The 15,162-nt window shown below is 55.7% G+C and overlaps 1 protein-coding gene across 1 annotated transcript in view; it reads right to left on the bottom strand.

Annotated features, from left to right (window-relative positions):
- Positions 1-15,162, bottom strand: part of CHD5 (chromodomain helicase DNA binding protein 5) — a 56,142-nt gene that overhangs the window by 1,968 nt on the left and 39,012 nt on the right. Inside the window, 16 exon segments of the mRNA XM_032863257.1 lie at positions 439-634; positions 1,046-1,178; positions 2,763-2,871; positions 3,133-3,270; positions 3,945-4,034; positions 9,266-9,383; positions 9,642-9,721; positions 11,327-11,483; positions 11,899-12,043; positions 12,440-12,510; positions 12,512-12,574; positions 12,882-12,970; positions 13,191-13,283; positions 13,631-13,805; positions 14,421-14,593; positions 14,912-15,022. Coding sequence (XP_032719148.1) covers positions 439-634; positions 1,046-1,178; positions 2,763-2,871; positions 3,133-3,270; positions 3,945-4,034; positions 9,266-9,383; positions 9,642-9,721; positions 11,327-11,483; positions 11,899-12,043; positions 12,440-12,510; positions 12,512-12,574; positions 12,882-12,970; positions 13,191-13,283; positions 13,631-13,805; positions 14,421-14,593; positions 14,912-15,022 — 1,941 coding nt within the window.

Genomic DNA, 15,162 nt, shown 5'->3' on the forward strand with positions numbered 1-15,162 from the left:
GGGAGCTTCCCGGAGATCCGCAGCAAGGGGCCAAGGGTCTGAACCCCGGGAGGTCTGCGGCAATTACTCCGCCCCTGCGTGTCAACCTCCCCATCTCTCAAACGGGCTCATGAACCTCACCGCTCAAGGGTATTACGAGCGTTACAGAGATGCCGTGTTTAAAGCCTATCGTCAGGGCTTGATAAGCAAGAGTGGGTGAGTGGAGCAGACGTCTGTCACCTACCCCAGCCCAGGGCCTACAGGAGGCCGACTTTGAGAACAAGTCCAGAGGAGGCGGGGCCGAACGTCCCCAGGGCTGGATGATGGACTGTCCCACCCTGGAGGCGGCCACGCCCTCCAGCCTGACTCCCCGCCCATCGAGGGCTGCGGCGGGGGCCCAGGACCCACGGGGCAGGAGGAAGGCGGGCGGGCCGGCCTTTGGGAAGCAGGCTGGCTCACCCTTGTGCAGCACGGCGTTGGCCGGCTTGTTCCCGGCAAGGGACTCCTTGGACAGGTGCTGGTGGCTCTCGGCAAGGCACTCCACCTCAGCCAGGCGGGCGTTGAGGGCCATGGCGGGGTGGTTGGGGTCCTGGGTCATGTTAAGGTATGCAGCCCTCCGGAGCTGCTCCTCGATGACCAAAGCCTGCTCCAGCAGCTGGGGGATGGAGCAGGAGGGACTGAGCGCCGCCCCGCGCCTCCTCCACCAGCACCCACCCACCCCCAGGCCCAGGATCTGGCAGATAGGGAGGAGGGAGGACGCTTCCACCCATCTGCTCTGCCTTTTCTGCTCTTAACTCCCCGCTTAGAGCTCTCACCAGTCTGGGATCTCGGCACCATCACCCAGGGCAGGGACACTCACCCAATGGGGCCTGGCCCAGATCAAGGACCCAACACACTGTTTGTTGATTGACTCCATGACTGACCATGGGGGACAGCCCAGCCCACATCCAGATACGTGAGGAGGGGGCTGCTGATCGGTCACTGCCTTGCTCCGCACCCCCCACCCCGTGTAATCTGCCTTCTTACAGCAGTTCCTCCCCTGTGGGCTCTGGCCTAGGGGACTGACCTTGAACCTGCGGGCCAGAAACTTGTTCTTCATCTCCAAGTAGTTGCCCTTGTGGATCTCGGACTTGAAGGGCTCATTGAGGATCATGTATCTCGGGTCATTCTGGATGTCTTGCCAGCGGGCATAGCCATGCCTGGGTGGGGCACCGTCAAGGGCAAACCCAGCCATGGTGGGAGGTGGGGGGGTGAGGGGGGTACCAGCCTGGGTTCAGCAACCTGGCTTCATGCTTTCAGACCAGATTAACCTCGACAGCAAGGTGAGCGAGGAGATGATGAAGGCATGACAGCGGACACTGACAGGTGCCCTTAGGGGCCCAGGCGGCACTGAGGCCTCAGGGTCCAAACCCTTTGTCCTAACAACCTGGAGGGCAGAAACTTCAAGTCGAAACGCCCACACCTGTGACCGCACCCACATTTGGAAATGGGGTCTTTGTAGATGTAGTCAAGTTAAGAAGGGGCCATCCTGGATGAGAGCAGGCACGAACCCAGTGACTCCTGTCCTTCTAAGGAGAGGAAATTTGGACCCAGACACACAGACGCCCAGGAAGAAGGCCATGTGACCACGGAGGCAGAGACTGCATGGCAGCTGACCAGAGACCCAGGGACGGACGGCCACAACCAGAAGCTGGCAGGAGGCAAGGAAGGGCCCTCCCCGAGGGCCGGCAAGGGAACAAGGACACACAATAAAATTATCCTGCCCAGGGCCCCACAGTTAGTGAGGGGCGGGAGCAGGATTTGAACCCAGGCAGGCTGTTTCCAAACCCCTTCACCTCCTCAACAACAATCAGTACGCTATGGTCCCCAGGCCACACCGGCCCCAGCCTGTTTTCTTAAACTTTTACTGGGCCGCGGTCACACTCACTGACTTACTCGTTGTGCGTGGCTGCTTCTGCTACAGCAAGTGGAGTCATTACTCTGCAAAGCCTGAAAGAGTCACTCTCTGGCACCTTCCGGAAGGGTTTGCTGACCCCTATTCTAGAACACTCTACCCCTCCTAGAACCAGGTCAGCTTTGCTGAGGGGCTTTCCATGCGCAGCTGTGTGGCCCTCCCCGTGCCCCTGGGAGGTCTGTGCTCAAAAATCACCTCTGACCACCTACTAGAATATGCAGCCACCGCCCCCAGCACTCTTTGCTCCTCGCCGGCTCCCATCCTGTTGAACGCCACACTCCGTACACTTACAACACTCTCCGAATGTCCCCAGAAGGATGTGAGCCCCGGGCAGACAGGGACTGGGGGGTGCTACTCAGGGTTGTGTCCTCCATGCCTGGCAGGTGGGAGGCCAGCAATCAAGACTGAATGGACGAGTACAAGCCCCCCCCAAACGGCAATGCCCCCCACTTCAGACGTCCTTGCTGGGAGGAGGTGAGGTGTGTACCAGGCAGGAATTAGGCAGGTTTGTGGTGGACTCAGGGGGACAGGCTATGACTTTTTAGCTGTGTGTCCCTGGGCAAGTCTCGTGGCCTCTCTGAGCATCATTTCCTCCCCTGTGTAATGGGAATCACTTTGGTGCCCCTCGGAAGGCTGCTGTGTGGACAGAGCGAGCACTGGGCAGGAGGGGACGAGCCGCCACCAAGGTCACCACCACCATCTCCATCACCACCAGGATCGTCCTCAGCACCTTACTCCTGACTCCTCACCCCACACACCCCATGTCCCTCCCTGAGGTCCACAGAGGAACAGGCTGGAGTCCTGCCTGGCCGGCCTTGGCCAAGGATACGTCACGATGCCCGCCAGCAGCCAGTAGTCATGGCGCCGGTGCCAGATGTCGTAGATTTTCCCCGAGGACACGGCGGCACGTTCCTCATTCTGCCACAGTGTGTGCAACTCTGGGAAGCCAGCCAAGGGGAGCAGAATGAGGTGCCCCTAGTCCCTCAGAGAGGCAAGTAGGGAAGTCTCTTCCTCACCACCCACCATCTCCCCACCCCCGGAAATGCAGCAATCCCAGGAAAGGTTATATAATGCACTTTTATCAGCCACTCACAATTTAGTATAAAATAGTCATCTGCCCAGACTACCAGGACCCGCATAGTTAGGAAGCCCGTGACAGCCACCACCCCAGCTCTCTGCGCACCACCTCAGCCCAATACCTGTAAAGCCCCCGTCTGCAATATTGAACATGAATTTGAACTTCCCATTCTTGTCCTCCTTCTTCCCCTCCTCATCTTCCTCTTTGTCACCATTTTGCTGTGTTTCAATGGGCTCCTTCTCCTCCACTTTGGTGTCATCTACGGGAGGTCAGACCCATATTCATTCACCCATCCGAAAGGTGCTGCCCAGGGGGGGTCTCTGCCAAGGACTGGGGACTGAGGACCCAAAGGCAAGTGGGAGCCATGTCTCCTCATCCCCAAGGGGCTCACTGTCGAGAGGGATTTTAAACAGACAAACCAGCAGCCCCTCTCTCTGCCCTGAGCTGGGAGGATGGGCTCCAGGCCCAGGTGCTGCTACCCACTCACTCAGGACACCCTGGGAACACGGGGCAGAGCGCTGTGAAAAGTGTACATGAAGTTCGTGGCCAGCAGTGCTGTCCTGGGGGATCTGATCTGAGGATGAGTATTCCAGAACATTCCAGGATCTACAGGTACACAGTCTCTGACTGAGCCCCAAATGCTCAGGCCCAGCTCTGTGACCAGCTCTCCTTTCTCCCAGTGGTGGCTGGGGCCGCAGGAGGTATTAGGAGAGGGGTGGCATCTCCCCCTGGCCGAGGGCTGGGGAGCCCAGGCTCCCGCCCACCAGTTCCAGTTGGTTCAGGGGTGGGAGGGGCTTAACAGATGGATGGTGGTGCCCACAGAAGCTGCAGGAGGCCCATCGGGGTCCAGATGATGCCCTCAAGAGCCCAAGGGACATAGGGCAGAGCATACACAAGAGCCCCAAACATTTAAAAGAAAAAGGAGCCCCAAACCTGGCTTGAAATCATTGCCATCCCCTCTGCTGTGAATCAAGCTCAGCTCCAGCTTGTCCAGAATCTTCTCCTTCTCGGGAAGCACTTCTTCTACAAGACAAAGGGTGTTGGCAAAGTAGGGAGAGGTCCAGGACAGACAATGGGACCCTGGGCCAGTGGCTTTCCAACTTCCCACGGCAGCCACACACAGACTCCCACCTACCACTTCACCGAGGAGTCCAAGAGGGGCCATCAAGGACGGGTCCTCGGGGAAGGCAGAGATGGGGGGCACGGACCCCCGACACCCTTCGGCTTGCCCCTTCCCTCTCACCACCCCCCAGCAGCACCCCACTCCCAAACTCTTCAAGGCACAGTCTCGAAATCCTCCCTACCACAGTGATAAACAGAGGACTCCGTGTGCTGACACCACGGCAGGACCTCACTAACACGAACGCTCTATGAACACCCAGAACTGACAGGTAGAACAGATCCCCTTGGAAGAAGACACAGCAAACTCACAAGGAAAAAAGGAAATTGTCAGTGCCATAAAGGGAAGGGGTGAGTGGATGCCAGGAAGAGGTCTGGGGGGCCTGGGGCTGCATCTCGACACCCAGACCGGGAGGATGAGACTGCAAGCCTGAAGACCAGAGACCAGAGTCCAACACCCTCCAGCCACTGTGCACTTAGCCAAAGAGAGGAAGTTCCATCCAATGCCTCACGGCCAAGCTGCCATGACCGTGACCGTGACCGTGACCGCGGAATCTCAACCACCCAGCAGGGAGGGTGCAGCCAGACCACCAGGGAGACTGCGTGCCCCAGGGCTTCTGGAAATAGAGCAGGGACATTCCTGCTACTCAGGTGATACGGGGTTCCCATGGATAAAACAACCCCCGATAGGCAGCCAAGCAAAATTCAGAAACCATTTACCCATGCACCAGAGAGAGAGAGAAACAAGAAAGATGAGAATCCACAGTAAGACAAGTCACACAAATAAGACACACAAAGAAAGGGAAAACTAGAAAAAGCCAGCTAAGCCTTCTAGAAATAAAACACACAATCATTAACATTTTAAACATTTTTCACTGCCAAAATCGGAGATGTCCCCCAAGACTTCCAGGCCCCAGAGCACAAGTAGGGCATGGGATGGGGCACAGGTGACCTTCCAAGAGGGAGATTATCTGGGTGGGCCTGACCTCATCACACCAGCCTTCAAAAAGCAGGGTTTTCTCCAACCAGTCACAGAAAAGAACATCAGAGAGATTCGGAGTATGAGAGGGGTTTGGCCCACAATGGCTGCCTTGAAGTGTGAAGACCAAGTGGGAAAGGAATGTGGGCCGCTTCCAGGGGCTAAGAACAACCCCCATTTCACAGCCAGCAAGGAAATGGGGCCTCGAGCCCCCACCCGAGGGAGCTGACGTCTGGGCTTAGAAGCAGATTTTTCCCCTTGAGCTGCCAGAGAACTCAGCCCAGCCAACGCCTTGAGGTCAGTCTTTCGAGACTCTCAGCAGGGAACCCAGCCGCACCAAGCCAGGCTTCCGACCCACTGAACTTTAAGTTCATAAATGGGTGTTGCTTTAAGAACTGAGATCGTAATGATTTGTTTTACAGCCAGAGAAAATAACACAAATGGGAAGTACAAAGAAACAAAACAGTATAAAGAAAAAAGCAGAAGCTAGATCTAAAGATGACTCAAAAAGCCTTATAGAGGGGCACCTAGGGAGCTCAGTCGGTTAAGAGTCTGACTTCGGCTCTGGTCATGATCTCAGGGTCCTGGGATTGAGCCCCGCATCGGGTTCTGTGCTCAAAGGGGACTCTGCTTATCTCTCTCTCTCTCTCTGCTTCTCCCCCCTGCTCGTGCACTCACACACATGCACATGCTCTCGCTCTCAAATAAATAAATAAAAGCTTAAAAAAAAAAAAAAGGCTATACAAGAGAGACAGACAAGAAAAAAGTAAAAGACGTGAAAGATACACCTGCCCCCACCTTTGGCTAACCCTGTACCTGCTTTCTTTTCTTCATCACATTCGGAGTCTGTTGCTGAACAAAGACATATTTCTGTTTATTGTTGATCGCCTGCCTGCCTCACTAAAAACAAACTCCATGTGAAGGCTGTGGCCATTTGGGCGCACTGCTGGTGTCCCCGGGGTAGAACCCGACACACAGCAGCCTTCAATGCAGGTTTACTGGATGATTGAAGGAATGGACGAGTAGTAGGGAGGCCAGAAGAACACAAACAGGATGGGGCCAAAGACAATACTCAAAGAGGAAATGACTGAGAATTTTCTCCCAACTAATGAAAGACATAATTCTTAGCTTTACGAATCGCAGTCACAAGCAAGACAGGATAAGTAAGAGCAAGGATAAGATAAGTAAAAATTTCACTATAGTGAACCCACACATGACCAAACACAAACAGAAGGTCTTAAAAGCGGTCTTAGCGTGTCAGGCAAGATAGAAAAGGCAGATTTTCCACAAAGGAGCAACAATTACCTCGAGAGCAGCTTTCTCGGCGCAGTGGAAGCCAGAATATACAAGGAATAAGCATCTGCAAAATGCCGAGGGAAGGGGCACCTAGGTGGCTCAGTCGGTTAAGCATCCGACTCTTCTGATCTTGGTGTAGTCCTTGATCTCAGGGTCATGAGTTCAAGCCTCATGTTGGGCTCCACAGTGGGTGTGGAGCCTACTTTTTAAAAAAAAAAGTGCCGAGGGAAAACCCTTCTCCTATTTTGTGCTTTGCTAACTATTATTCAACAGTAAAGGGAAAAAAAAACACAATGAGAGAATTCCCCACACACAGAAATTTGCTGACAGCACCACTAAAGGGTGTACTTTAGGAAGCAATGATGAACAAGGAAACAAACAAGAAACTGCTAAGAATGGTAAGATCTAAATAAGGATTAAAGATTTAGAAATAGGCACCACAACAAATTTAGGAAATGAAAACAAGTTGAAACTAAGACACTGAGCAGCAGCACATGGAAAGGGGGTTGAGCTACCCACGGCCCTTCTCTTATTCAAGAGGGATACGTGTTAAAAGCTTAAGAGTATAAAATAGGATTGACTATAAACTCTGAGGGAGTTGGGGGGGAAAGGGAAATATAAAGAAAGCCTGATCAATCCAAGAGACAGCAAGAAAGGAGGAAAAAGAAGGCCAGGGTAACATAAAGCACAAAGGAAGAGAGTAGAAATACATCCAAATATCTAGTATTACAAGAAATGTAAAGAGATCAAACTTGCCAGCTAAAATGTAAAGATTTTGTGCCTGCCTTAAAATAACAAATCCTGCTATACACTGTTTATAAGACATATACCCAAAATGTAATTACACAGATTACAAGTAAAGGAATGAGTGTCGACCATACTTCAAGAAAAAGTGTTTTAAAGTAAAGGAATGGAATAAATGCTTACAGAACATATATCTGATATGGAATGTGTGTCTATAAGGAACTCCTATAACTCAGTAATAGAAAGACAAATAACCCAATTTAAAAATGGGCAAAGGACCTGAAAAGACATTTCTCCAACAGAGATAGAAAATGGGACATGAAAAGAAACTCAACATCTTTATGCATAAGGGAAACACAAATCAAAACCTTCTGAGATTCCCCTTCTCACCCAGTAGGATGACTATAATCAAAAGACAAATGCCAGAGGCACCTGTGTGGTTCAGTCAGTTGAGTGTCTGACTCTTGATTTTGACTCAGGTCATGATCCCAGGGTTGTGAGATTGAGCCCTGCGTGAGGCTCCTCACTCAGCAGGGGGTCTGCTTGGGATTCTCTCTCCCTCTCCCTCTGCTGCTCCCCCTACTTGTGCTCATTCTCTCTCTCTCAAATAAATAAATCTTTTTTAAAAAGAAAGAGAGAAGCATTGTCAAAGGCACAGACGAATCAGAACCCTCGTACATTGCCGATGGGAATGCGAAATGGTACAGCCACTGGAGAAAACAATCTGGCAGTTCCTCAAAATATTAAACATAGAGTTCCCATACAATCCAGAGATTTCACTCCTACGTGATACAACAGAACTGAAACCGACATCCACACCAAAAAATGATACATAAATGTTCACAGCAGCCAAAAATTAAAAACAACCCAAATCCCCACCAACTGATGGCTGGATAAATACAATGCAGGATATTTATACAAAGGATGAGGGGATGAAGCTGAACCTGGAAAACATGATGCTAAGCGAAAGAAGCCAGACACTAAAGGGGATCTATTTTATGATTCCATTTACATGAAATCTCCAGAACACACAAATCCATAGAGACAGAAAGTAGACAAGCAAGGCTGGGGTGAAGAGGAAGAAATGGGTAATAAATGCTAATGGACATGGAGCTTCTTTTTGAAGTGATGAAACCATTCTAAAATTATTTGTGCTGATGGTTGCACAACTCAGGATCCTGGGATCCAGCCCTGTAATGGGCTCTGTGCTCAGGGGGGAGTCTGCTTGTCCCTCTGCCCCTGCCCCTCCTCCCCCTGCTGGTGCTCATGCTTTCTCTAAAATAAACAAATTAAATCTTTAAAAATAAATAAAATAAAATAAATGGGTGAACTGTATCCTGCATAATTATAGAACAACAAAGTGTGTGCGTACCTGTATTTTTTTAAGTAAAAGGACAGAAAAACATACACTAAATATAAACCCAACAAAAATAAGATCCATCTAAGCAGCCTAAATAAACAAAGCAAAAAGTATCAGGAGGAATAAAAGTATCGTTATATAAGAGGCACGCTTCCCCAGAAAAATACAAAAAACCTAAACCAATATGCACCTAACAACCCAGTCTCAATATGAAGCACACTCTGGTCTTACAAAGAGAAAGACCCCGACCCACAATCATAGTGACAGATGCTAAGCAGGTTTCTCAGACTTGACAGATCAAAGAAAACCAAAAATGAGTGAGGCTGTGAGAAACTTGAACGCCACAATGATCTAAGGCGTGTCTTTGGAACCTTGCACGCAGCAATTAAGAGAGTAGGCATTCTTCTTGAGCACACGTGACCATTTACAAAATCTGACCATTTAGGCCGGGAAGCAGGTTTCATCGACACCATGTGTCCCAACCACAGGGCAACAGAGCTAGAAATCACTAATAAAAAGACAGCCCGATGGCCCCCGAAATCTGCACCATAGGAAATGTTGAGATCCACTGTAGAGACGGAAGCCCCTGCCTCTCTCCTCATCCTGGGGATCCTATGGCGCTAGGACAGAGCCCGCCACCCAGCCAGGGAGAGATGGAGGGGAACACACCCTGGCCGCCCTCCTCTCACCCAGGGCTGCCGAGGCCAGAGGCTATACAGGGCAGGGAGGGCGGGAGGTGACCGTGGGAAGCCGTACCTTTTGGCAGCTGCTCTGGGGACAGCGGGGCCTTCTCCGTCTCCTCTAGCCGCTCCTTGCCATCCGAGCTCTCATGCTTGTCCTCGCCCTCCACTCTGTCCAGGGAAGCTGGCAGGGCCTGGGGAGGACAGGCTAGGCATGATGCAGGGCCTGGGGCCTTAACAGCATGGAGGGGAGAGGACAGTCACTGGGCTGGAAACTCACTCTCCAGGTTCCCATCTGTGTTCCCAACCTGCTCCCCAAAACCCAAAGGCCCAAACGTGGGGCCAAGAGGCCTGGGTTCCAGCTACCCAAGCAAGGGCTGAGAAGGTTCCCCAGACCCAACCCCCAACCCACACCCCGCCCCCAGGGGCCTAGATACCAGCACCTTCCATACCTGGATTTCTGGGGGCTTCTTTGGCTTCTGAACCCCCAGCTCCTTCTCGTCCATGTAGCCCAGCTGGGCTTCCATTTTGTCTGAAATGTCAAAGGACAGAGGTGAGATAGGCAGGCAGGGGGGTGAAGGACAGGAAACAAGGGTGCCAGGTGGCTCTATCTGGGCCAGGCACCTTCAGGAGAAGGGCAGGTGAGCCAGACACCCCACACTAAGGCTGCAGACATGGGGGTCCTCGGAGGACCTTGGGCCCGGTGAGGCCAAAGCCACAGGCTGACGGGACAGGGCCGCCCCCAGCAGGGCCCCCTTCTGAAAGCAGGAGCTAAGGTGGGGGAGGCAGGCCTAGGAGCCGCAACAGCTGGATGCGGGAACCACTTTCCGGCTGGCTGACAAGCCACGTGCCCTCCCGCACTGAGCCACTTCTCAACACACTGCCAGGAGCCGGGACTCGTACTCAGAGCAGCCCGGGGAAGAGGGCACTAGCTTGTCCCACATCATCGATGAGCCAGAGAGGGCCAGGGAGCAAACCCAGGCCCATCTAATCCCAAGGGCACACTTGAGCCCAGAAGCAGCAAGTATGTCCTTGGAGGCAAAGGCTCCCAGGACTTCACGTGTCACCCGGGCAGCAGAAGGTCAGTGCCAAGGCCTTCAAGGTTCCTCTGAGGGAAGAAGATGCTTTGCCCAAATAAACGTATGGGTCACCAAAAAGACACTCAGACAAATAACCCACAGAGAAGACCAAATGATCTGAAAAAACATTTCACCAAAGAAAAGACACAAGTGGCCCAGAAGCGCCTGGAAAATTCTCAACATCTTCAGCCGTCAGAGGGACACAAACCAAGACCACGGGGTGACAGCTCTTCACATCCACAAGGACGGCTACAAGCAAAAAGTCAGATGACAAACGTCTGGTGAGGGTATGGGGAAACCAGAACCGTCCTACGTGGCCGGGGAGAACGTGAGATGGCGCGGCCCCGATGGAGAAATCCGGCAGTTTCTCCACAGGTCCGCTCCACGATCCACACCTGCCACCCCAGCGACACCCTGAGAACTACGCAGGGAAGAGACGTGTCCTTGCTTGAACACAGACGTTCACAGCCACACGCCACTCGCAGTGCCCCTCTCATTATTCACACCGCCAGAAAGTGGAAACCACCCCAAATCCATCAGCCGACAAACGAATAAACTCAAATAAGGTCCACGCATACAGCGGAGTAGTATGGCCACAAAGCGGAATGAAACCGTGACCCACCCTACAACGTGGACGGACCTGGGACACACAGCCAGCCGGGCACAGAAGGCACATAGGATACAGTTCCAGAACAGGCAAACCCACAGACCCCAAGTAGATTAGTGGCTGCCCGGGGCTGGGGGGAGGGGAGGAACCAGGAGTGACTGCTAACAGGTACACGTTTTTCTCTGGGGGATGAAAACTTTCTAGCACTGGAGGCCGTCCAACCCGCTGAGTACACTAGGAGCTCCCGGACAGTAAAGTTTTTAAAGACTGTGTTGTGATATGTGACTAGCCATTAAAGAGAGAGTCTGAGGAGAGCAACATTTCTGCAGACAGAAGCTTGGGGGGGACAAGGAGGCGGACCGTCATGGGTTATGTGGAGGACCCAGGCTCTCCAGGGGCCCTGCCACCCACTGTGACCCGGGTGCCCTCCCCCACTTGTGGGAACCCAGACCTGGCAGGCCCAGTGCCGGGAGGAGGTGGGCAGGGCTGGCAGGCACTGGCGTGTTGGGGTCCGAGGAGATGACTTCGCTCGGCTTCTTGCCCTCGGGCCCTTCGGGGATCAAGTCCGGGGTGCTGTACTTCCCGTTAACATGCTCAAACTCCTGAACCTGGGGCGGGAGGCAAGGAAGGAGAGGGAGGTGGTCTCAGCTCAGGTATCGGGACCTCAGGGCGGCTGGTGGGTCTGGGGTGTCCCAGGCTTGGGATGAACGCCAGCTCCCCACAAGGCTGAATCAAATATGCTATTGAATCAAATACGTACCACAAACCTCTGTACCAGGCCCCACCAGCACCCCCATCTCCCTGTGTGTCCTCTGCCTTGCGACCTGCCATCCCCCCCACCCCCAGCCCCGCGCCAGCCTCCCCACCCCCACTCAGACAGGCCTTTAAAGCCATCCCTCTAGCCTGACTCAGCATTCCGAGCTGGACACGTGCCCTCTGCCTGCCGACCCTCAGGGGGTGCACAAGGGCCACGGGGTGGGGGGGCCCCGCCAGGAAAGGTCCGGGCAAGGCTTACTCACCCACCTTCTTCCTAACTAGTGACATGACCCCGATGCGGGTGAGCACGTGCTGCCTCGAGAGGCCCTCACGGGGCACGCCATCCGCGAAGGTCTCTGCGCCGTCAGCCCCCGGCTCACACAGGTGCCGCATGAAGAGGGACACATAGGCTCTGGGGTGGGGGGGACTGGGGCTCAGGGAGTGGGGGGCCAGCAAGGACCCTCTGAGAGGGCTGGCAGGACTCCCACCCCCAAGCAGACCCCCTGGCATCCATCACCTGCCTCCCAGCCTGGCCCGCTGGGTCAGGCCCCCAGGGAGGACAGAGCGGGGCCTCCCCTGGGAAGGGAACTCCCTAGGATAGTGCTTGCCTGGTATCTGGTCTAGCAGAGGTGGCTGGTCAATGTTTACTACAAATGAGCCCTGCCTGGGGGCCTGGTCCCAAGGCACCAGAAGCCAGACAACAGCGAATCCTCCAGATAAAGGATGGCCATTGCGCAGTCTGGCCCAGGGGAGCCGGGCCACTCTGCAGTGGGCAGCTACGCCCTGGGCCACCACTCAGCCCCTTTACCTAAATTCCTTCTCGCTCTTCCCGCGTAGGTCCCGCACCAGCCAGTGGGAGTTGAAGGCGTCCTGGGGGGGGCATACCCCAGCGCATGATGGCGTTCAGAAAGGCCTTCCGCTGCCGGGCGTTGAAGCCCAGCACCTGGGTGGGCAGGGAGTGGGGGGGGAGGAGCAGAGAATTCAGGGATGGGGAGAAAGGCCTACAGAGGGGAGGAGGCAGGGAGGAGCACGGAGAAGGCAGGGGCCTCCAGCTGGGACAGAACCCAGAGGGCAGAGCCCAGACACAGGGCCAGTCCTGGCCCCACTTCTACACAGCTGCGACCCTGGGCAAGCCTCTGGCCCTCCTGCCTTCACCCCTGCTCCATACCCCAGAGGTGTAGCAGGGGTGAGCTCTTTGTTCTCAGGAAGGGGAAGGGGAGCTGGAGAAGGGGTGTGCAGGGGGGCCCCACCTCGATATTGCCACCCACACGGGCGAGAAGAGGTGGCAGGGGCTTGTCCCTGTCGCTCTTCAGCTGCCTCCGAGATTGTCGCCGTCCACCTGGGAAGTAGTCCCACCACAAGACTCGCTGGAGCCCCAGGTGTCCTGACCCCACCCCCTATACCCTGACTCACCCCGGGACAGCAGGAGGATCCCTCACGACAGCCCCCAAAGGATGGATGACTGTCCTGGTGCTCCCAGGGGACCCCCGGTTGACCATCAGCCTCCCGACACGGGTCTGGGTGGGCCCCAGTCCAGCTTCACCAGCCCTGAAACTCACTCTGCCCTTCCGGCCTTTCCTCAAAGTCCTCATCCTCATCCTCAGAGCCGATGGAATATTCAGACTGGTTATCCGAGAGCTCGTCCTGCCACTCTGTGCGGGCCGCATGGACAGGCACAGAGTGAGCCCCCAACACCCGGAGCCCCTAACCCCAGCCCAGGAGGGAGGGACAATGCCAGCAGCCCCAGGGGAACTTCCTGTGAGCTCACTGAATCCCACCTGCCCTGCTCTACATCCTAAGGTACCGCACCCTGATCATCCCTCTTTCACAGGTGGGGAAACTGAGGCTGGCCCAAGGTCAGAAGCCAGTGGACCACTATCCATGCAGTTCTCCCAGACAGCCAACAGCCCACACCTGCTCCAAGCCCCCTTTCCCCAAGAAGCCCCCACACTCCCTACTCTCGGTGTCCACGGGCCTCCCGCCTGCGGGGGCCACGCACCCTGGTCCTCCTGGGAGGCGTCGTTGTAGTTGACCTGCTTGCGGATGCGCTTGCCCTTGCCCAGGTTGCGGGCCAGGTCCTCCTGCTGCTGCTCGTAGTGGTGCCGCAGCAGCTTCTCCCAGTAGTCGGGGTCCACATTCTCCTCCTGCTTGATGATTTCCCGCTCTACCTCCTCCTGGAGACACGGGCACGGGCCCTTGATGGCAGGACCCACAGGCACAGGGTGCCGGGGCTCCGGGGGCTCCAGGGGCTCCAGGGCTGGGGGGCAGCAGTGGGCATCGCTGCCCCCTGGAAGCCTCGTGCTGCCTTCACCAACCTTACCCTCTGGGAACTCAAGGAGGAACCGGAAAGCCTGCCTACTCCAGGAAGCCTCCTTGATCACCCCAGCCCCAAATGGTCTTCATCCTGCCCCTGTCACAGTCGCTCATTCATTCATTCGTTCAATTATTTGCTCAGGGCGTTAAGTATTTTCTGGCCTTAGGCGAGGCGTCGGGGTACAGAATTGAATAAGCCCCACCCCTGCCCTTGGGAGGCTCCCGGTTTCCTGAACGATCTCGTTAAACCCCAGAGTCTGCGTTGAGGGCGGTGGGACTAGAGGAGGACGTGGAGAGGCCACTCAGGAGAGGCCCAGGGGCTGGCCCTCAGGAGATCAAGGTTTGCTGGGTGGAGATGGCTGGAGACCGAACCGCGCGGGGAGGGGGTGGGGCCGCTGCGGGAGGGGAGGGGCCACGGCGGGGGCGGGGCCACGGCGGGGAGGGGCGGGGCCTCTGCGGACAGGGGCGGGGCTTACCACGCCGTCCTCCTCCCGCACCACGTACTGCGCCACCTTGAAGGAGCTCAGGTACTCGTTCATATTCTGCAGCTCCGTGTCGTCCGTGGCGTCCTGGTTCCGGTCCAGCAGCTTGGAGATGGCCGCATCGTCGTAGTGGATCACGCTGCTGTCCTCCACGTCCTTGTTGTCGCCTGGGGCAGACAGGGAGCTGAGTGAAGGGACAGACGGGGGTGCCCAGGTCCGACCGTGGGGACCCCGCAGGGACAGACTCCCGACCCTGGCCCTTCTCAGCCCCCAGCAGGAGGCTGCAGCGGAGGGGCATGGTGCCCGGGGGGCATGACCTGACCACCCACCGGTCCGCGGCTACCCAAATGGGGGCCAGTGGGGGCGGGCACGAGAGCCAGACAAGACGCAGAGAAGATGGATTGAGGTGGGGAGAAACCCTTCTTCTCCAGGAACAGCCACTCGAAGCACAGGAGGAGCGGGGAGCTAGCCGCATTTGCCCCTACCTGGCGGGGTGCTGCCGTGCTTCTTCTTGGCGCTGGCAGCCAAGGCTCCCCCTTTGGAGGACTGGACATCAGGGATGGGCGTGACAGGCCTCTGGCCCTGAGACATCATGCCTGGGGGACAGAGTCAGAGGGGCTGCAGGGCTGGGGGTCGGTGCCCGGAGAGGCCGCCCTGGCCAGGAGCAGAGGAGAGAGGCCGGGGGTCCCATGCAGGCCCTGGGAAGGGAGTGTCTGGAGCAGCCCCCACCCCCTAG

The sequence above is a fragment of the Lontra canadensis genome, unplaced genomic scaffold, assembly GCF_010015895.1.
Source record: "Lontra canadensis isolate GAN:19392208 unplaced genomic scaffold, GSC_riverotter_1.0 scaffold25, whole genome shotgun sequence".
NCBI lineage: Eukaryota > Metazoa > Chordata > Mammalia > Carnivora > Mustelidae > Lontra > Lontra canadensis.